This window comes from Penicillium verhagenii (assembly GCF_028828195.1).
Source record: "Penicillium verhagenii strain IBT 33310 chromosome Unknown utg000010l_segment0_segment0, whole genome shotgun sequence".
Lineage (NCBI taxonomy): Eukaryota > Fungi > Ascomycota > Eurotiomycetes > Eurotiales > Aspergillaceae > Penicillium > Penicillium verhagenii.
In genome coordinates, this window is record NW_026643174.1 from 925,428 (window position 1) to 946,412 (window position 20,985).

The following is a 20,985-nucleotide window of genomic DNA, read 5'->3' on the forward strand; positions in this document are numbered from 1 at the left end:
TTAACACCCCTTTCGATTACATAATATTCTGCCAGTAGAAAATCATCTGGGGTTTTTCTATCCACCACTAGATAAGAAGGCTTACAACAACTCTAAATCATGATATTGTATAACTATTCCGCTCTGTGTGCCATATATAGGTTCCAAGGTATTGGAAACCCTTGTCCAAAGGTTGGAACACCTACTTTCGATGTTTACTAAAAGCGGTGGGAAAGGCGGACTTCTCTCGGGGGTGTTGAAACTTATGTCCTGTCACTGTAAATACGGGTCACTTTTAGAATAGACTTGAGAATAGACTTGAGAGTAGTCTTGAGAAGGGACTTAAGAATGGATTATATGACTAGGATCTCAGCCTCTCTTTCTTGCCAGTTGTTGTGATAATTTACCTAGAGAAAGAGAAGTAATATAATATAGCATTATACATAATAGAGTTCACGGATTTAATGTATAATGCAGCGCTGAACATACATAATGGAGCTCAAAAACTAATATGAATTTGGAATTACTCGTAATTTACTTTCTGCCGGTCGGAAAGTTGAAATTGGGATGTGACCTAGGGGTGGCCTCTATCGGCCGCCATATACTGGAAAGCTGCAGGAAAATTAAACCGTCATTTCTTAATATGGTATGCTTCGCTAACAGAACTATATGTAAAGATGAAGGTTGAAAGTGTTAGCACAGATTTTGTTACATGCGGTACCACTGATTTAGTATTTACTCGTCTCTTCGTGTAATCCTGTATTCACACTCGAACTTTACTCCTTGACACTTGTACAAGACAACTCCTACTTCTACTACCTTCCCACCCCCAACTCTTCGTGCAATTTTCTAAACACACTCAAACGTCACTCCCTTTACAAGATAACTCCATCAACCCACCATGGAAGCCATCAGCGCAGACCAACTGAACGACGCAATAGCTCGCGCGCTGTGAACAATCGCAGCCGAGCTTACAACTTCTCTTTCGCGCTGAGTATTCATTCGGTGGGAGCGAGACAACACGAATGCCGCTGCAGACACCGATAATTTCCAGGCGATCCTGAGCACACTTAATCTCGACCAAGCTGAAGTTGAGATCTTGGCCGAACAGGATCGGACTCCGGGCTGGACATTGAATGACGCAATCCGGTCCATTTTCCGACGCGCAGCAGAGGCACCCGGCAAATCCATAGTGCTTATTCACTATGCCGGGCACGGAGAGGTTAGAGGGGAAGAGCTCTGGGCTGTCGAAGGCCCATCCCGCCGAAGCATCAGCCTCCAAGATTACATCGATACTCTTATGGAAAGAATAACTCCGACAAGACAATTGCCGTCCACTGTGTGGGGCGATGATTGTATCTAACCAGCCCCTTCCATATTGATCCCATACAGCACATCAGATTTCCCATCAAATGCGAGAGCTCTTCGGTAGTCTTGATCCTCAGGGACCGTTGAGCTTATCTATTTTTCCCGTCCCCCAGTCCAGGAAAATTTTGGTCGTCCGATGGAATCAAACCGTTATGTCGACAGACATTCTGTCAGTGGGCCCTGGTTGCTTTCCCCCTTTTTCGTCAGATTCGTCGTTCACGAACTCCTCGGATTCCCGGTTGTCGATGATAATTTCGAGTCGTTCAACATTCTGCCTCAACATCTCGACCTCGTTGTTCTGTGACCGATAGACTCGGGACAACGAAATTAGTGAGCCTTCTAGCTGCTGAACCTTCGAGATAAGGTGCTCGACCTGCCCAGCTGGTCTTGCTGCTTTTGCCTCCTCTGCGATTTGAACGCGGGTTCGAACGCCGGGAAGAAAATCGTGTAAATCTTGTTTGTGAAAAGGAACCTTCCTGGTTCCTCTACCCGAACCCAATTTCACTCTCTTTGCAGGGGGCAGGTTCATTGAAACATCGCGTTTCCTCACTTTACCTGTTGATGTGAAGATGTGGGGTTGACTCTTATGCAGTTCAACCAAGGGGTTGTTCCGACGCAGCGATTTCCTATTTACCCCACTGAATTTACCTCAAGTTGTTCAGCACCCTTAATGGCAGCCTGGGGCTATTACAAGGTATTTTACCCTACCTTTCTCTCACTTCGACCTCAATTTTTGGGAGAACGAGTTCCTACAAAGCCGACTGTCGCAAGTGTCGTGAGCCCGTGAAGATAAATAACAAGTGCGAGAATTGTGGCGCTGTGACCCGAGTGCGGGATGTCAATCCAGAGCACCCAGTGCATGGAGAAAAGGAACCAGCGCCCAAAGAAAAGAAATCTCCAGAAGGCAAAAAGAAGATTGCCAAAGCCAAAAAGACCTCCAATACACAGCAGAGACGAAAGGAAAATGAAGAGATGTCCGACGATGGCGAAGATAGTGAGCAGACTCCTTTTACCCACACTCAGAAGTCAAAATCTAACTCTATGCTGCTGGTTTCTGATGTTTAACGATTTCGTCGTTCTTGGGGGCTGACCTGATTTCTGGGAGGTTGAAGGATCCCCGCTATTTTTCTGCTGAAGTTTTTATACCAGTTTTTGGGGAGTTCGAAAGGCCTTCTCTATTTTTTTACTGGGGTTTTCATTGCTGTTTTTTGGGGAGTTTGGAGGTTCCCTTAGACCTATTTTCTACGGTTTTTTACAAGTTTTTCTTGGGAGTCAGAAAGGTCTCCTCTATTTTTCTGCTGAGGTTTTTATACTTGTTTTTTGAGAGTTTGGAGGTTCCCTCGGATCTGTTTTCTGGGGGTTTTCTACTTGTTTTTGGACACATTCTATTCTTAAAAAGTATATTTGGTATATGAAGGAGGCATTGGGGTGGGAGGGTGGCCCCCTCTCTAGTTTATGAAATTTCACTTCATCAATTGAATTGAATATCCGCAGATTCCTGTAGATCTGACGTTTATTTTTCAATTCCTTATAGATTCTATCCTAGATTAAATAGTTCAAGTTGCTTCCTAGAGGGAACTTTAGAAGGTGTTGCGTCGGGGCCAGTTCTGGGGATTCTCGGGGTCGTCTAGGCTTGTCCAGGTTACGAGCTTGAAGTTTATTGCTTCTTCTGGTTCGGGGATAGGTACTAGTTTGTTTAGTGGGGTGTTACCGTTTAAAGGGGTGGATATCCCGTCTGATGGGCAGATTGGGCTAACAGAGAGGTGGGTGGCTTTCTTCAGTAGCTCTGAACCGTATGTCGTCGTGTTCATGGAAGAAGATTCGAAAGTCACAGTCAAACCGCAATATCATTGCCCACCTGAGGTAAATGTACAGAAGTACCTAAATAAAGGGGAAAAGCAGGAGCATGCATTATTCATCGCCAGGAAGAAAAAGACGCCATGTAATTTAATCAAACTAAGCAGGTCATTAGTAAAAGATCCGAAGGTGAAATTGAATGGGCAAGAATTACCGGAGTCAAGAAAGATTCAGCAACAAAGCGAGCGCGGGCATTCAACTGCAGGATGTTAGTATAAAATGGCAGGTGGGACTAGAGTAGATTGAGACACCACTTACAAACAACTTCATCTCGGATATCTCCTTGTCGACTTCCTCCATGCTAAAAAAAGAATGACGGATTAGTGGAGTGCGCGGATGATAACCGGAAGATGAGAACTGTACAATTGAATAATAAAGTCTACCAGCTTGTGCTTCAACATCGCCTCGACGTGCACATTGGTAATCAGGAAAGAAATGTCATAGCCCTAAATTGAATTGTCAGCAAGTTATCAACTAAAGCAGACACGCAGATTGTGTGTCATGGATATATGCATCGTGGGTATGCCCGGCAAATGGATACGCACCTTGATAGGCTTTCGGCGGAGAATGAAGAAGGACTCGGCACGTTGTTGAAGGAAACGGGTGAACTTGTGGACCAGAACTACCAGGGCCGTTAATATGGAGAGTGCGGCAATCTTCCCAGGTTAAACATACTGTGCTCAATCTCATCCGCCTGCTTGATTCTAATGGAAACTCGGACACTGTTGACCGAGGGTTCTATATTTCGCGATTCAGTACCCGGGCAAACAAATATCGGTCTCTAGCTAGATATTGGGATCACATACCAATCAGAACTCTTTCATCCGCATTACGAGATACCGTCAGGGGGTTCAAGATAAGCTCGGGGGATGTCTGCGCTTCGATTTCGGGGACGTTATGACGCTCGGAGGTCTGGGAGGCAAAGTTGGAAATTGCCAAGGCTGCCGTAAGCGACGAGCGCACACTATAGGAGCCAGAATGTCAGATATTTGTCACAGGTTGTCAAGGTTCTTGTAGAGCCATCACAAACCATTGAAGGTATGGGCGGAGTGATTGAGACATGGCGCGGGAGGGGGGGGGGTTGTTGATGTTTGGTTGAGAGACAATCCAGGTACGAGGTCTTCGCAAGCGGGCTCTATATCAATTTGAGGAGCTCAATCGCACTGAACGGTATTCCTTGGTATCCGCAACCACCGGTGGCAGAGGATCAAAGGCTTGTAGATCGTGGAGAAGTGGCTAGGCAGAGGGCGAGTTGGCGTCCCGCTCCCCGGGGGCGGTGATGATGACGGCGGGTCGATGGATTTGTTTGGTATGTTTGCAGGCCACCGCCCCACGCCTTCTCTCCATCACCTTCAAGCTGTTTACACCTCAACCTTCACACACTTCCCTCTCAAAGCTTTGAAAAGTCTCATCGGCTCGTCGCAATGGCAGCCATACCTAGTATGTTTCAAAACCGGCAAATTTGGCCTCTCCCCATCACGCTTACAAATTACTAGTTATCATCAAGCACGGCGGCAAACGCTACGAAGTCGAGCTCGATCCATCCTCCACAGGCGAAACATTGAAGTATCAGCTATTCTCCCTGACTGGCGTCGAACCGGACCGACAAAAGGTACTCGTCAAGGGCGGTCTCAAAGATGATACACCCTTGTCCTCCCTCAACGCGAAACCGGGTCAAACCTTTATGATGATGGGCACGCCTTCCGGAGGCCAGGACGCCCTGAGTAAACCCAAGGAGACAATGAAGTTTTTGGAGGATATGACAGATGCCGAGGTGGCACAACAAGCAGGTGCTACTCCTGCCGGTCTTCAAAACCTAGGCAACACCTGCTACCTCAATTCCACCCTCCAGACTCTTCGTGGTGTTCCTGAGCTGCAAGCAGAGCTTCTGAAGTACCAGCCAACTAGCAGCTCTGGTGGCTCAAACCTGGCAGGACTCAGCAGCTTTGGTCTAGGTGGTCTGGATAGCTCTAGGGATATTGCTGCGTCGCTACGGGATCTTTTCAAGCAGATGTCGGAGACCCAGGAAGGGATTCCACCCTTGATGTTCCTCAATGCTCTCCGAACGGCTTTCCCCCAGTTTGCCCAACGTGATCGTAACGGTCATGGTTATGCGCAGCAAGATGCCGAAGAGGCTTGGTCGCAGATCCTCAATCAACTGCGTGCCAAGTTGACCATCAATGACGGAACTGAATCAGGAAGTCAGACTTCCTTTGTCGACAAATATCTGGCCGGTCAATTCAATTCAGTCACCGAGTGTGATGATCCTGCAGCTAAGGAGGTCGGTGAGGAGCCCAACAAGTCATCTGATGTTTTCTTCAAGCTGGATTGCCATATTGGCAAGGACACCAATCACCTCCAAGATGGAATTATGGCCGGATTGGAGGAACAGATCGAAAAGCAGTCCCCGACACTTGACCGAAATGCCATTTACACCAAGCGATCACGTATCGCGCGCCTACCGCAATACTTGACCGTTCATTTCGTCCGATTCTTCTGGAAACGCGAGACTCAGAAGAAGGCCAAGATTATGCGCAAAGTAACATTCCCGGCCGAGCTTGATGTTGTGGAATTCTGTACCGATGAGCTTCGAGATCAGCTCGTCCCTGTTCGTGACAAGGTCCGAGAAATCCGCAAGGATGAAGTGGACATCGAGCGCTCTCGCAAGCGCCAAAGAATGGCTCTTGATCGAGAGGAACAGCAGAGAAAGAACGAAGCTGAGGGCGCTCCAAGTGAAAGCTTGGAACCAATGCAGAAGAAGAAGACCGCGGAGGAAACCAAGGACGCCAAGGGCAAGAAGAAGAACGACAAAGACGGTGACACTGAGATGGAAGAGGAATTTAAGACCGATGCCCAATACGAAGAAGAGAAGCAGGCTGCTATCAAGGCTGCCAAGAAGGAGCTACACGAGCTCCTCAAGCAAAACGGCTCTTCGGAAAGCGGCACCAACCAGTCAGGCCTGTACGAACTCCGTGGTGTGATTACCCACCAGGGTGCCAGCGCGGACAGTGGTCACTACACCGCGTACGTCAAACAGCAGCCCCGAAAGGCTGATGATAGCCAGACCGGTAGCAAGCGTCGCGAGGAGGAGAACACCAACAAGTGGTGGTGGTTCAACGATGAGAAAGTCACCGAGGTAGAGGCTGAGAAGATTGAGACTCTGGCCGGTGGTGGTAAGTGTCTATCTTGTGTTACTTTGAATATTCCCGTTGCTAATATTTGATTCTAGGCGAGTCTCACTCGGCTTTGATTCTTCTCTACCGTGCCATCGAGCTGCCCACTTTGGAATAACTGGACTATTCATGACTATAAGACATGCCTCTAGATGAATAGAAACGATAACTATGAGTGGATGTTTATGGAAACAATGGATATGCCTTGGGATCTCAAATGCAAACAGAATATGATTTGGGCTGTTAAACCTTGTGTCTTGTAGAATTTGTGTAGAACTTGTATAGTGCGTTCCACTTTGGCTACTTTATTCTTTGCACGTATTTCCACACCGCCTTGCTTCACCGCCCTGCACCATAACTGTACGGAGTACCCAATTGAAGCCAAAACATACATGATCTTAGTACACACTACTTTATCACGTACTTCATACCATAGTAGACGACTATAATCTGTCAACACCCTGTTTGATCGATACCGTCAGCATACCACTAAGCTACGATAATGTACCAACTAGATGACCGTCATAGTACTAAAGATAATAGTAGACAGTATCTTCACGTGATGATAGCCTCGGTTGATCTCCGGCTTCCCCAAACAGCTTTCTCTCTTTTGGAATGTTGATTCAAGTTCATGCCACCATGAATTCGCGCCGGATATTACAGTTGCCACTGCGCGCGCCTACCCAAAGGCTTACTGTCGTTTCTCGGTTCCAGACTCGACATGCCTCCACCGCCGTACCCCAAATTCCTTCCGGCCGTTCGCGATGGACCCGACGCCTGATCTACGCCAGCATATTTGGAGCTTTGGGAGTAGGAGCTGGCGCAGTGCTGGATAGCAAAATAGGTTTGCCAGCGCAGCCCGGGTCAAAGGAAGATAAAATCTACTTGGAAGAAATTCAAAACGTCTTTGAGAGTCTCCCGATCGTGAAGGAGTTAAGAGACAACCCTGATTGCGTGGAATCAGGTGTATACGAAGGCCTTCCAGAAAAAAGCAAAGCCCACCGGTTAACTTCAAAGGCATTGGCTGGAAGTAGAGGAATAGGATTGCAGGTACGTTGCCATGGCTTTCATTATACGAGGCTAGCGACGCACAAGGAAGGAGCTATCAGCCCCTTACCTAGCTAGTACACCCGAACCTAGCACAAATAAACTCTGAACCCTTCCACTGCCGAGCCCCGCGAAAAATATCTAACATTTATGCTTTATGATAGAGAGTTTTTGCAAATGACTCGACAAAGGAGGTGACCAGTGTGGTCTTCCTAGGATCCGGTATGGAAGGCTGGCCTACCATGGTCCACGGAGGTGCTTTGGGGACCATTATGGATGAGAATATGGGACGAGCCGCTGTTCGACACCTCCCCGAACGAACTGGAGTCACGGCGAATATGAATATCAACTATCGCGCTCCTGTTTATTCGGGTGCTTTTTACACCTTTCATGCACGGTTGGACCAGGAACGAAGCACGGACCGGAAGGCATACACCACGTGTGAAGTGCGTGATGTGGCAGGTAAAATCTGTGCCGAAGCCACCGGTCTATTTGTGGTGCCAAAGCAGTACCAACTGACAAGACTTGGGGACCGATTTTGAATGATGACCCGTGTGGCAATGTAAACCAGATATTAAGTCCGGTGACTGGGCGCCCTTGGTGGGGGCCACATAGTCAAAATGTGTGGAACAACCCGGGGTGAAGAATTACGGTGTGCGAAGACTGCTTGACTTTTGTATCAGGAACTTCTTCGCCCCGTAAGCCACCCCGCGCCGGACTTCCCCCATGTACATATAGAAAGCAGACAGTCAAGTTAATTATATACTCGGATAATCCGTGAGAGTGCCCAGCTGTTTCATAATATCTTACTTACATACTAGTACTACATATCCATGTTTTTCCCTGGCGATCAATTCAAATCCCTTGTACAAAGGCTTAATGACATCAAAAACCCTGCATCTCGCCAATTAATTCGCCTCTAATCGGCAAGCATTTGGCACAGACCCTTGGAAGTGGTTTAGAGGGAAGATACTAGTGTATGTCAAGAATGCACAAGTCATTCCCAAGCGTTATGGTTTCGGGGCTGTGCCCGATTGTGGACATTAGGCCGAGAATTGATTGATCGAGACCCGCGTTCATGACATGCTCGACAGGCTCCATTTTCCTCGACTCCACCTTCTCCACGCTTTCCCCCGCATTTTCTAAACTTCTAAACTGCCACTTTACTATGGGTCGCCCCCCAATTCCAACAGGTTATGCGAGACAGCCTCGGTATTTTCTGGTTTTCTGTTCTTCTTTCCCGGCTATCGCTTATCTGCTCTCAGTTTCATTGCGTGTTCGACTCAACTACTCGACCTCGTAATCGCCACTGAAGCCGCTGATTGGCGCAATGCAAGCCAGCAACCAACGGACGGCCCCGATGGGTCAGAACGGAATCAGTTCTGCTCTTGGCCCCAATCAACCTGGGGGCACTATTAAGGTAGTGTAACCCTGTCCAAATAATAACTATAAACAACATCCCTATCCCCTCTGAGTGGGTCGATCGACAATCTTTGTTGTTCGCTTGGTGGAAATTGAAATTCGCATCTTGCCCCTTATTATCTCGTCCTTTTGTTATATCCTTGTTCTTTTTTTTTTCTTTCCCAGGGACCAATTCTCACCCTTGACTCTGGTGTTATCTATATCCTTATCTGCCCATTATGACGGGTCCAATTGAGGGCGCTGGTCCTCCCAACATGCATGTTGACGAGAAGAATGCTATCGTGCCACTCGAGAGCAGTGACATGGATCGCGGACACAGTCACCAGGAGGTGGCCTATTCGAGCTCCAATGAGGCCGGACTTGCAGAATCTGAGAAGGATATTCCTGTAAGATCGAACAATTTGTCTTGCTCTGTGAGAAATACTAATATGCGACCTTAAGATGACCTTCCGTCGCTTCATGGGATTCGCGGCCATGGCATTCTTATGGACTGGCAGTCAAATTCCGGTCTATCTATTTGGTACGTAATCTTCATTATCTTCGCTAGCGCCGGGCGCATTCTAATTCACTCTTTCTTTCCAGGAGGCATTCCTCCCTATGTCTACGGCTCCATCGGAGGTGCGGATCGGTGGGTTTGGTTTGTATGTACAATGTACCCCTCCCAGATACCCCACCACATATTAACCGATATATACCAAGGTCCTCGCAAATCTACTCGGCCTCGCGGGAGTTTGTCCCTTTGTCGGATCCTTATCTGATTTGATCGGTCGTCGATATGTCGCCATTATCGGAGCTGCCCTCATTGTGATCGGAATGATCATCTGCAGCACCGCAAACACAATGAATATCTTTATCGGTGAGTTTACCAAGAATTGAGGGCGAATTTTTCTGACGGAGCTGACCCCAAAATAGCTGGTATGGCCATTGCTGGCGCAGGCGCCGGAGTCAATGAATTGACCGCACTCGCTGCAACCTCCGAGATGGCACCCACTCGCAAGCGAGGTGTCTACGTCGCCGTCCTTATTTTCACCATCGTTCCCTTCTGCCCATCCGTTCTCTGGGCCCAGCTCATCGCATACCACAGCAGTTGGCGATATGTCGGTGCATTCAGCGCTGCGTGGAACGCATTTGGTCTCCTGATTACATGCATTTTCTATTTCCCGCCCCCGCGTGTCAACTCTACTGGATTGAGCAGAAGGGAAATCATCAAGCGGATTGACTTTATGGGTGGCTTCTTGAGCATTACAGGCTTGATTATTTTCCTGGCTGGATTGCAGTGGGGTGGTTATATGGTATGTTGCATGATTATTGTTTCGTTGGTGCCTATGCAGATTACTGATGTGTCGTCTTGTCTGTTTACAGTATTCCTGGACCTCGGCCCATGTTCTTGCTCCCCTGATCATTGGTTTCGCTCTGCTGGTTGCTTTCGGATTCTGGGAGGTTTATGGCGCCAAGTACCCGATCTTCCCGACGCGATTGAAGCAAGAACCACGAACCTTGGGTCTTACTCTGGTCATCACTTGCATCTCTGGCTGCAACTTCTTCTCGGTGCTGATGTTCTGGCCGACTGAGTCTTTCAATGTTTATGGTCATGACCCTGTCATGGTCGGTATTCGGAGTCTTCCCATTGGATTTGGCATTCTGGTTGGAGCTTGCATTGTGCTTGTTCTGTTGAGTGTGTTCAGAGGACACAACAAGGAGCTTTTGATCATTAGCAGTATCCTGATGACTGCTGGTAAGTGGCAATTTTCAAAAGTAGATCTACACAAAGGCTAATTTCATTTTCAGGTTGCGGTGCTTTGTCTATTGGACGCATCGACAATATGTATCAGATGTGGGGAATCCTGGTTCTCGCTGGTCTGGGAATCGGGGGTATTGTTGTCCCTGCTTCAATCATTACCACCATCATTTGTCCTGATGTATGTATCTACCTTTATAATCATTTATTGGCTCACCCGCTGACTTATCTAGGACCTGATTGCTACCATCTCGGCTCTCACTCTATCCATTCGTGTTGTGGGTGGCGGTATTGGCTACACCATCTACTACAACGTTTTTATCTCCAAGTTTGTTCCCAAGGCAACATACTACATTGGCGGCGCCATGGAACAGTACCTTAACATTACAGATGTCAGTGTCATCACAGAAGTCATCACACTCACTGGTGCTTCTCTGCTCGACGATATCAAGGAGATCCCCGGAATTGCAGGCAATGAGGCAGCCTACAACCTAATCGTTGAAGCAGGCCAGCTGGCTTACTCCGAATCCTATAAATATGTGTACTATGTCAGTATTGCCTTTGGAGTCATTTCCATCATTTCAGCTTGTTTCCTGGGTGACATCACCAAGTACATGACTGATCATGTCGCTGTGGTGATGTGAGCGGGAGACGGAGAACATATATTGATTGTGGAAGTGTACTTTGATGCCTGTCTGGTTATATGGCTGTCTATTAATCTTCAATTCAATGTTCTTACTATATTCAGTAAATCTTCCAAGGAATGTAATGAAATCTCCAGCTTGAATCTTGTAACGAAGAGCACTTGAGTTATTACATGTGGACCCGACGCAAATAAATCATTAGTAGGTGTAGCACGTTAGCATGTCTTATTAGACTAATACAACAAGCACTGGCATTCGGATTTCCCGGGCGCCAACCCATTGCAGCTGTATGAAGTCAGATTTTCAGTACGTATATTCTAGGTAAGAAAGGGGTTCTTTATCTCACATGTCGTTGTTTTGGACCTGGTCCATTTCTTCCTAGTGTTCCTATTGGGCCATTGCCAAGGAATCAACATTCTCTTGGGCGGTTTCAATGTGTTCGAGCCTGTACCGAATCGATCGACCTGCTGGGACGGTCTTGGGGATAGATGGTGTGCACAATCCGTTATAATCATATCTTCCGAGTCTCCGAGGCGTCAGTTGAGAAATTCGAATCTCATGTGTCATTCGACCGGTCGCAGCGATGTTGAGGGATATTGCAACTCTTGTTTTTCCTGCTAGCCAAAACTCTGCATCTTTTCGTAGCTTCGTTCAATGTTGGCCCCTCCGTCCAGCCAATTTCCATCACAACAGATGGCCAATCGGTTTTCTTTCCGTAGGATTATAACAAAAACGCCAAGGGTAGTGGGAAACAACGAGGAAATAATCACCTCTCGTAATCGGCGGGGAGTGTCTTCTCATCGTCGCTCTCGTGAAACTTGCTAACTGCAAGCGAGCGCAATGGAGCTTTGACTGGAGGGACTTATTGCTTGACTTCATCAAGCACAAGTTGAATGCTATCGATGTCAGATTCATCTTCTCACTTGGTAAGAACCTTCCTGCAGAACTCCTCGATCTCCCAAACGAGCTTCCCCGGCGCGCTTGACACCATCTTATGGGCCTTCTCCCGGCCTGACATGGTTGCGAGACGAATTAAACGAGGGGTGAGGCTTCTTTGATTGACTTGGTATGTTTTAAATAGTCCTTGAATGACCAAAAGTTGGTAGGGAAAATATGAAAGGCAGATGAATAAAATATGAATAGTGTGACAGAATGGAAGGAAGAAGGGAAACAAGAAAACAATTCCTCGCAGACAGAGTGCTGGATATGGGAGATTGTAGATGGAAAGTAAAGAAAAAGGAAACAACAGGATTTTTTGGTGTTTATACCTTGGTGAAGTTTGAAGAGAATAAAAACAGCATTCGCAGAAAGAGTATGCTTGGTTACCAGAAGATCAAGGGGATCGGCGCGTTAAGAGAGAGGAGAAGAGGTATGTAAATATAGATAACGCATAGTATTTACTAGTACACTACTAGCCAACAATCTGCTCAGTACCAACTAGGAGTAGCCCAGTGCTAGTATCCGACTTTGAGGTATACAAGTACTACATACTTGAGATGGGTACCTACGCAGTACTTGGAGAAGAGTATAGACTGTATAGTAAAATTAGTACTTGAGATGAGTACATACTCGGTAAAAATAAGAAGCGCGGGAATGGGTAGCAGGTAACTATATAGCTATGTAACTGCAACAGAACCCAAAAGGCGATTTTTTCATCACAAGATTCAATCATACAGAAGGAGCACTCGACAAGACGTTGTTATGCAGCTGCCACCTCAGTAAATAAAGTGCATCGCGGACGGTGGGGCTGCCGATCAATGACGCGCCAAGCCCGACAACTTTTTTAATCTCAACTTGTGCTTGACCTCCGCACCTCCACCAGCTGCCACCATGGCGTCCAATCCTGCCAAAAGAAAGCCCTTCAGCGCCTCGGGACCCCATGGATCTACAGGCGCATCTCGGAAGCGCGCCAAAACATTTGACGCCCGCACCCTAGCCGTCCAATCAACCGACGCCGCCCTCTCGATAACAGGTGAACTTGACGTCGCCGCATACGCAGCTGCCCGCGCGTTCGAGATTCAGGCACTGGAGAATGGAATGCAGCGCTCTAGAGATGCTCTTACAACACGAGCTTTCCAGAAAGTGCCGCGCTCTCTACGGAGGCGAACAGCCAGCCACAATGTGAAGCGGGTTCCGCGGAGGTTGAGGGCGAGAGCAAAGCGAGAGGTAGGTGGATTCGAAGCAAATTTTTGCCATCCTGCAAAGCTAATGTGTGTCTACGCGGATGATTAGATGATAGAAGATAAGACGCCAACCGTTACCGCACGCAGACGTAAACCGACGCAGATCATGCGTATCCGACTTGAAACTGCCAGACGACTGCAGAACCTCAATGCCAAGTCCAAGACAAGACGCGCGACGAAAAAGGGCAAGGCGGCGCAAGATGCCGCCACGGCGCTGAAAGAGGAGGGCAGCCATCCTTTCAACACGGCTCCGAGAATACCCAAGATCAAGAAGAACAAGCTTTCGCGGCCGCCTGTGCCAGAGGCTAAATTCCGCAAGCGCCAGCGTTGCAAGACTTGGTTGCCGACTCATATGTTTCACGCGAAGCGTGCTCATATGGCGACAACCAAGAATCCTATTTGGCGATTTGCTATTCCTGTGTCTCCTACGGAGAAGAGTTATAGGCCTACGCATAGAGCGCGCGGATCTAGGGGCGCGGTGGCGTGGGACATGAGCTATATGTCTACTGTGCAGCTGGAGGGGAGAGAGTCGTGCATTGAAACGGTTTTGCGAGCGGTTGGTGTTAATGGTGATGAGGCATGGGGTCCCAAGGGAAAGAAATGGAGAACTGGTACTCGGTCATTACATGCATGGACCTATGAGAAGGACCATTCGGCAAGACCACTTGCGCCTGTCACGTTGATTTGGTGTGCGCAGGCTAAAGATGAAGATGTCGAAATGGGCAGTGCCGGTGATAATGGGCCAGCAAAGAAACCTCGGCGGAAACTCTGGGTCCGGGTTCACCCCTCGGCTTTCTTGCAGCTGTGGACAGACCTGCTAGAGTTTTCGAAGCGACAGAATCCGCCGGTTATGGTTGAAGATCTGCGATTCGACATTGGCAGCATTGAAATCACCGGACCTGGTTCTGCGGAAACCTTGCTTGCAGCATTGCGACCTGTTGTGCGTTCGGATGGCCAGGCCCCAGAAGCCAACAGCCCAGAGACTACCTGGTCTTCTTTGCTGGGAGTATCAAACCCATCTTCACTTCCTCAGAACGCTCTTTTGTCATTTGCTGTTTCCGACCCCCGCCTCCAATTTCCACCCCAGACCCTCCGGGTCCCCGATAATGAATCCCACATGAACGATTTGGCCATGTTGCTCGCCAAATGGTCCCCTGACCAAACACAAGGGCCATCTTCTCTTTTCGACCGCCCCAGCCGCTTAGCAGCTGCCCGCCAGCTTCCCAGCCAGAAAGCTATCAATCGCCGCCGAACCCTCGCTGGTCTCGGCACTCGTCCCGCTCCTCAGCCCAACGACCCACAGATTCCGATCATGATACTGGCAAACCGGCCATCCCCCCTATCTAAGCGGAGTACTGCTCCGGGATCCTGGACTGTGCTTTTACCATGGAAATGTGTTGTCCCAGTCTGGTACTCAATTATGTACTATCCGCTCTCAAGCGGAGGAAACCCTCGTTTCGGTGGCCTGAAGGAACAGCAGCAGCTTGCCTTTGAGGCTGGCGAGCCGTGGTTCCCTGGTGATTTCCCAGGAACCAAAGCTGGATGGGAATGGGGTCAGAAGGAGGCCCGGAAATCTCAAACCGAGTGGGCACGGAGGCCGAAAGGACGTCGTTCCGAGTTTGATAGCCTCAGTTTGGGCGCTGGTCGTCCGAAGGGAGAAATCGGACATGGCTGGGCGTGTGACTGGGAAAGACTGATTCAGGGACCGTCGAACGATGTTGCCGATGGCGCTCCTGCTAAGTCAACAGGTGGTGCACCTGAAGATGCTGATGCCGATGCCGATACTGTCACTCCCATCACTCCTCCTCTCAACATTCACAACATCCGATACCCTCCTAGCAATAGCGATCGCATCCTCAGCAACCTCATAAAATCCCCCCCAAGCTCTGGCGCGCTCGCCCCCGTCCACCTCACACTTTCCAGTCGTGGTACTCCTGTTCCGTGTGCCCGTATCTACCGTCTCCCTACCGACCCTTCTTTGCGTCAAAAATGGCTGGATCTCGCCTCGGCATCCAATAAGAATGTCGAGCAAAAAGGCAAGGTTAGGACAGCTTCGGAACTGTCTGACGAGGAAGCTCGACGTCAACTTGCTGAATCATTGCTCGCGTGCTCTGCCCCGGAAGCTAGTGCCTCGGATTATTTGGAGGTCCCCACTGAGGATGACCTCATTGGATTCGTTACCACCGGCAACTACAATCTTTCTGAGGGCAAAGGAACTGGAATTGGATCGATTCTACTGTCAAAGGTCTTGTTGTCTGATGTTAAGCAACATGAAAGGAGAATGTGTATCGTTCGTGCGGCCGGAGAGAAGATTGGTCGACTAGGCCACTGGGAGCTTGTCTAATTTTGATACCCTGATCTCGAACCACCATCATATACATAGAAGCTTGACGAATGAACCATGTCTGTCATGATATCCTCATACCTTCCGCCTTCAATTTTCGTAGCGTAATACTTTCCCCCCTTTACTACTCGGCTGCCTGCGGTTTTTTTTTTTTTTTTTTGTGAAAGTAAGATATGAAAGTAGGCACTGGGTGCCAAGTAGTGAGCACAGTACCTATCTCAAGTACTGAGTTGTATGTACTATGTAATCATCTTGAGTACTGTACCTACTAGGTATATCTGGAACTTTACTGTGCGTAAAAACCAGCGTGGTAGATCATCATTCCGGGATCAATTCCATCCCATGCTATTCATGGCAAAACAAAAAGCGCTATCTATACATACAGTACAGCAGCCATGACAGCTTCCAAAAAAAAGGACCAAAAGATAACAAAAAAAAAAGAGACAAGATCTTTATGCAAACCGACAAGACGTCAATATTTGAAACCCAAAGCTTTCGGCATCAAAATCAGAATCAGAATCAGACCTCAAAATCTAACCCACAATCCGATCCACAAAAGCAGTCTCCATCTTGGCAACCTCCTTCTTAAAAGCCTCAACCTCCTTCCAGCAATTCAATGGCCGGCGATCATTCAATCGCAAACAACCAACAACATCAGCCTTAGCCTTCTCAACACCCTCGTCGAGATCCAGCAGCTTCCGTCGTCCATCCAACTTGCTCCGCAGCAACTCAATCTCAGCATTGACTGAGTCCCGCGAGATCTCGCGGTTCGCAACGGGTGTCTGCTGCTGCTCGACCGGCGCAGCGATCACAGGCACGGCGTCGTGCTCGCGGCCCGCGAACGGAATACGGGGGGCATCGAGGTTCAATGAGCCGACTGGGACGCCCTTGCTGTGTGCGACGGGGCCGGTGGCGGCGGTGATGGGGAGGGGCGCGCCGGTGTCTTTGGACTCGGAGATGCGCTTTTCGATCTCGGCGAGGGTTTGCTTTTCGCGGTCGTGGAGGCGCTTGAGTTCGGCTGCGACGCGGTTTTGGATTTCGAGCTCGACGGCCTTGCTGCGGGAGGAGTCGGTCTGTGGGAAGGGGTTCTTGTGAGTTTGGGGCTTTGGAGGTTCATGCGTTGATAGTGTTTAACGTACCTCGGAGCTGCCCTGGAGGGCCTCAACTAGGTTGGAGGAGAATTGGATGGGGGAGGCGCTATATGGGATTTCTTGTTAGCTTTGGTGGTTCTTTGCGACTTGTATTTTGCGGGCTGGTGGGATTGAGATCATGGCAGAGTGGTTTGTCGTGTTAATTGGTCTTGATCCATTGATGTCCAATAACCGGAGCCATGTTTCGTTTCCCGCTTGTCGTGTGCATTTGATGGTGCATGGAGCAGGGGGATCCGGTGGGAATTACCTGGAGAAGACATGCTTGGAGTCACCCGCAGCCTCGGGCTTAGAACTACCAGCACCCATGATTGTATATGATCGAGATTGCTGTCGATTTAGGTCTAGAGAAGGGCGGGTGTGTGAGATGCAGTTCACCCGAAGCTCCGATACTTCAGGTCACGTGGAATTAGTCATGGAGTTGATTTTGGTCACCAGTTGGCGCCACCAGTTGATTGCTGAAGAGCGCGCATAGCTATAGCGCGCATAGCAGTCTAATTGACCTCTTGTCAAGTCCGACTTGCGGGGATCTTCTTGTGCTTGGATTTTTTTTTTTTTTTCCCGCATCACTAGTATCTCCGAGAAGATCAAGATGGGAGCCCTTCTGGTGAAAACAAAATGCCATACAATAGTTTTGTCCTTTCAATCCTTTTTCTAGCTTGATAAATTCATGCCGCATGAACCATGTCCAGCTCTGCTTATTCTCTGGGGTGACCATGCTCCATAATGTAACCCAAATCGAAGGCTAAAAGAAAGCGCACTAGTTAGTAAAAAGTTGTGGCTTTACTGAATATTTGAACACACTACTCTGTATGCTCTGTACATACAGTTCTCAAGACCTGATACTCCGTAAAGAGAAACATGTCAAGCTTAAAAACAAGGTTTGGTCCAACATAGACAAGATCAACCTTGAAAGTCTGCGGTGACGTCGGTCAATATGGAGATTCTAGACGTCTTTCCTTTCCTAGGTATTTTCTTTTTTTCCCCCCTATGTATAAGGAAAAACAGATTACGTGTTTTCAATCTCCACAAATCTGCATTAGAATCTCTGGAGAACATTTCCCAATCTTGGCCCCCCAATACGGAGTAAGACCCAGTTGAAAGTTCCGTTGGGAAGCCACCATTTTACTGGAGCTTTGGGTCAAGACTACGAATCCACTCCATTGGTAATGAGAACTGTCTCCTCCGTGCTCCGTATCATACTGGAGTATTCATTTAAATCTCGGTATTCCGTCCACTCGGGCCAATCCACCCGACTTTTTTCAGTGGGAAGCCGAGAATGAGATGCCGACCCATCCCGAAACATCCCAGCCAGATCAGAATCAGTCTTCATCCCTGTCTATAGAGAAACTTCAGTATGGTATAACACCATACGGGAGAATCCCTTAGCCCGAGCACCTGCATACGACCCTGTGCAGCGCAAGCCGAGTGCTTCCCCGTGATTCCTTGCCTTTCCCGTCCCCTGTTCGAATTCCCCCGACCTCCCGCTTCCTCTTAACCACTGTCGCTCACCGGTGAAGTCGGGGAAAGAAGTCCCAGTGAGAGCCATTGACCATTCACAGCCACTCCCCACACCTTCTCCGTGGTTTCAAGGAAATGGAGTTATGCCGTCATTGTTAAAAAAAAAAAAAAAAAAAAAAAAGACGCAGACACATGTCACTGAAAATAAAAATAAAATAAAAAAATAAAAAAATAAAAACGGCGATGTGTAACAGGGAATGGCTGTGTGACCTGGTGGAATGCAGAAGCACCTGCATGCGGAACGTCCCTTAATTGAACTTATAGATCTGGTATAGAGAAGAACAATAGAATACAAAGAAAACAAGGAATACAAGAAAAATAGAAAAATAGAACAAAAAAAGCGACTCTGGGGAAAATGCATGTCCGGCGAACCCGGTGTTTTTTTCCCTTTAGTGTAGAAATGTCTTAGTGGCGGGCAAATACGTAGTCGAGTTTCTCGTACCGCAATCGACCCGCCAAGGGAACTGACCTCATGGAAATGTGAACCCCTCCCCCGTTTTTTTCTTGGTTATTTTCTTTCTTCTTTGCACATCTCAAAGTTTCATTCTTATTTGTACTCTTTCTCTCTAGATTCTTATTCCTATCTCTTCTTCTCTATCCTCTATAAGCCAGCATTCTTTACCATTTCATACCCCACCATGTCCTCCCCGCTGTTGGCCGAGGCCACGCGCATTGCGCGCGAGTTCGATTACCCCGCTGCTCAGGTTCAGCGCGGAGTTGCTGAATATATCCGTCAGTCTAACGAGGGTCTGGCAAAGGAGGACACCACTTTAAGCCAGATTCCTACATTCGTGACTGCTGTACCCAATGGCACTGAGAAGGTACCGTAATGCAATCTGACTGTGCCCTTCCCAAGTGGCCTTTTTCTTCCTCCAGAAGCTGACCCTTTCTGACATAGGGCTTGTATCTGGCCGTTGACCTGGGTGGCACCAACTTCCGTGTGTGCTCCGTTCAGTTGCATGGCGATACCACTTTCAACCTCACCCAGTCCAAGATTATGATCCCACGGGAACTCATGGCCTCCGGAACCTCTAAGGACCTGTTCACTTTCCTCGCACGCCAGATCGAGGCTTTCTTGCGCATTCACCACAACGAGCACTTTGAGGCCCACCAGCGCCGGCGGAGAGAGGACAAGTGCGTGGAGGAGCTGTTCGACCTCGGTTTCACTTTCAGCTTCCCCGTCCGTCAATATGGTATCAACTCCGGTACTCTGATTCGGTGGACCAAGGGCTTCAACATCCCCGATGCCGTTGGTCACGATGTATGCGCCCTGCTTCAGTCCGCCATTGATGACCTTGACCTGCCCGTTCGCGTGGCTGCGCTCGTCAACGACACAGTTGGTACTCTGATGGCTCGTTCTTACACTTCCCCCGGAGAGACTGGTACTCTTCTCGGTGCTATCTTCGGCACTGGAACCAACGGTGCCTACGTCGAGAAGATTGAGAATATCACCAAGCTCCAGCACTCGAAGAATGCGCACTATGATACCCACACTGGCGAGATGATCATCAACGCTGAGTGGGGTAGCTTCGATAACCAATTGAGCGTGCTTCCCAGCACCATCTATGACCGTGACCTGGATGCGGATAGCAACAACCCCGGAATTCAGATGTTTGAGAAGCGAGTCTCTGGAATGTTCCTGGGTGAGATCTTGCGCCGCGCTCTAGTGGATCTGCACAAGAACCCCAAGGTGGCTCTTTTCGAGTCCTCCAAGGCCGCTATTACTTCCGATGGCCTTCTCTACCGCCAGTGGGGTCTTGACACCAGCTTGCTGAGTGCCGTCGAGGCCGATAAGTCCTCCCAGATGACCGAGATCAAGACTGCTCTTAAGGACCACTTGAACATTGACAACGCCACCAATGATGACTGTGAAGCGGTCAAGGTGCTGACCCACGCTATCGGTAAACGTGCCGCTCGTCTCAGTGCCGTTCCCCTCGCGGCTGTCCTTATCCACACTGGCAAGCTCCAGACAGATGACATTGTCGACATTGGTGTTGACGGCAGTGTGGTCGAGTTCTACCCCAACTTCGAGGGTCACATGCGCGACGCTCTCCGGGAAGTCGCCGAAGTCGGCCCCGCGGGTGAGAAGAAGGTCCGCATTGGAATCTCCAAGGACGGCAGCGGTGTTGGTGCTGCCTTGATCGCTTTGGTCGCCAGCAAAGACGAGACTTTGCAAAACCCCCGTGAATAAGCCCTGAGGCCTACATTTGATATCTATTCAATTACCTCAACCTTTTCTCACCTTACGACTCCACTTCTTTGGGCTTTAATCACTGGCTGGGCCAGTAGCTATTGGTGATCTTGAGCTTGTCACCGTGACATTTCAGGAGAGTACTTGGCACTCTTGGATCAAGTAACAATCTCTGTATCTCATCCCACCTGCCCGTACTTTTACACAACCCCCCAACTTTTTTTGCATGATCCATTCCAAGGCAAGGCTGCTTAATGCCAGCCGGCTAGGAAATACACAGGAGCTGAAACTTGTGGGATCAGCAATTTCATGTGCCACGTCTTTTTTTTCTTCTTTCTCTTCTCTTTCATCATTTTACCTACAAATTCTG

At 48.6% G+C, this 20,985-nt stretch overlaps 9 protein-coding genes across 9 annotated transcripts; 6 read left to right on the plus strand and 3 right to left on the minus strand.

Moving 5' to 3' along the window:
* Positions 1–870: 870 nt before the first annotated feature.
* N7466_010216 (uncharacterized protein) lies at positions 871–1,170 on the minus strand (the record flags this gene model as incomplete). The annotated part of the gene is made up of 1 exon (XM_057169605.1): positions 871–1,170. One exon carries the CDS (start codon positions 1,168–1,170, stop codon positions 871–873), a length of 300 nt encoding a protein of 99 aa, XP_057016996.1.
* An 847-nt stretch (positions 1,171–2,017) lies between these two features.
* Positions 2,018–2,412, plus strand: N7466_010217 (uncharacterized protein; the record flags this gene model as incomplete). Its single annotated transcript, XM_057169606.1, has 2 exons — positions 2,018–2,041; positions 2,119–2,412. The coding sequence occupies 2 exons, from the start codon at positions 2,018–2,020 to the stop codon at positions 2,410–2,412; spliced, it is 318 nt and encodes a 105-aa protein (XP_057016997.1).
* An 882-nt stretch (positions 2,413–3,294) lies between these two features.
* On the minus strand, positions 3,295–4,266 carry N7466_010218 (actin-related protein 2/3 complex subunit 4 family protein; the record flags this gene model as incomplete). The annotated part of the gene is made up of 8 exons (XM_057169607.1): positions 3,295–3,303; positions 3,359–3,403; positions 3,463–3,505; positions 3,568–3,650; positions 3,750–3,826; positions 3,880–3,942; positions 4,011–4,168; positions 4,235–4,266. The coding sequence occupies 8 exons, from the start codon at positions 4,264–4,266 to the stop codon at positions 3,295–3,297; spliced, it is 510 nt and encodes a 169-aa protein (XP_057016998.1).
* A 362-nt stretch (positions 4,267–4,628) lies between these two features.
* On the plus strand, positions 4,629–6,495 carry N7466_010219 (ubiquitin-specific protease UBP6; the record flags this gene model as incomplete). The annotated part of the gene is made up of 3 exons (XM_057169608.1): positions 4,629–4,644; positions 4,701–6,377; positions 6,434–6,495. The coding sequence occupies 3 exons, from the start codon at positions 4,629–4,631 to the stop codon at positions 6,493–6,495; spliced, it is 1,755 nt and encodes a 584-aa protein (XP_057016999.1).
* A 521-nt stretch (positions 6,496–7,016) lies between these two features.
* N7466_010220 (PaaI family thioesterase) lies at positions 7,017–7,966 on the plus strand (the record flags this gene model as incomplete). The annotated part of the gene is made up of 2 exons (XM_057169609.1): positions 7,017–7,427; positions 7,589–7,966. The coding sequence occupies 2 exons, from the start codon at positions 7,017–7,019 to the stop codon at positions 7,964–7,966; spliced, it is 789 nt and encodes a 262-aa protein (XP_057017000.1).
* A 1,098-nt stretch (positions 7,967–9,064) lies between these two features.
* Positions 9,065–11,228, plus strand: N7466_010221 (putative MFS drug efflux pump; the record flags this gene model as incomplete). Its single annotated transcript, XM_057169610.1, has 8 exons — positions 9,065–9,232; positions 9,288–9,366; positions 9,429–9,487; positions 9,546–9,702; positions 9,759–10,138; positions 10,209–10,581; positions 10,635–10,765; positions 10,818–11,228. The coding sequence occupies 8 exons, from the start codon at positions 9,065–9,067 to the stop codon at positions 11,226–11,228; spliced, it is 1,758 nt and encodes a 585-aa protein (XP_057017001.1).
* Positions 11,229–13,058: 1,830 nt separating this feature from the next.
* Positions 13,059–15,755, plus strand: N7466_010222 (ribonuclease P/MRP protein subunit POP1; the record flags this gene model as incomplete). Its single annotated transcript, XM_057169611.1, has 2 exons — positions 13,059–13,394; positions 13,461–15,755. The coding sequence occupies 2 exons, from the start codon at positions 13,059–13,061 to the stop codon at positions 15,753–15,755; spliced, it is 2,631 nt and encodes an 876-aa protein (XP_057017002.1).
* A 533-nt stretch (positions 15,756–16,288) lies between these two features.
* On the minus strand, positions 16,289–17,212 carry N7466_010223 (Mic19 family protein; the record flags this gene model as incomplete). Its single annotated transcript, XM_057169612.1, has 3 exons — positions 16,289–16,828; positions 16,895–16,952; positions 17,154–17,212. The coding sequence occupies 3 exons, from the start codon at positions 17,210–17,212 to the stop codon at positions 16,289–16,291; spliced, it is 657 nt and encodes a 218-aa protein (XP_057017003.1).
* A 1,850-nt stretch (positions 17,213–19,062) lies between these two features.
* glkA (glucokinase glkA) lies at positions 19,063–20,615 on the plus strand (the record flags this gene model as incomplete). The annotated part of the gene is made up of 2 exons (XM_057169613.1): positions 19,063–19,245; positions 19,323–20,615. The coding sequence occupies 2 exons, from the start codon at positions 19,063–19,065 to the stop codon at positions 20,613–20,615; spliced, it is 1,476 nt and encodes a 491-aa protein (XP_057017004.1).
* Between the last annotated feature and the right edge of the window lie 370 nt (positions 20,616–20,985).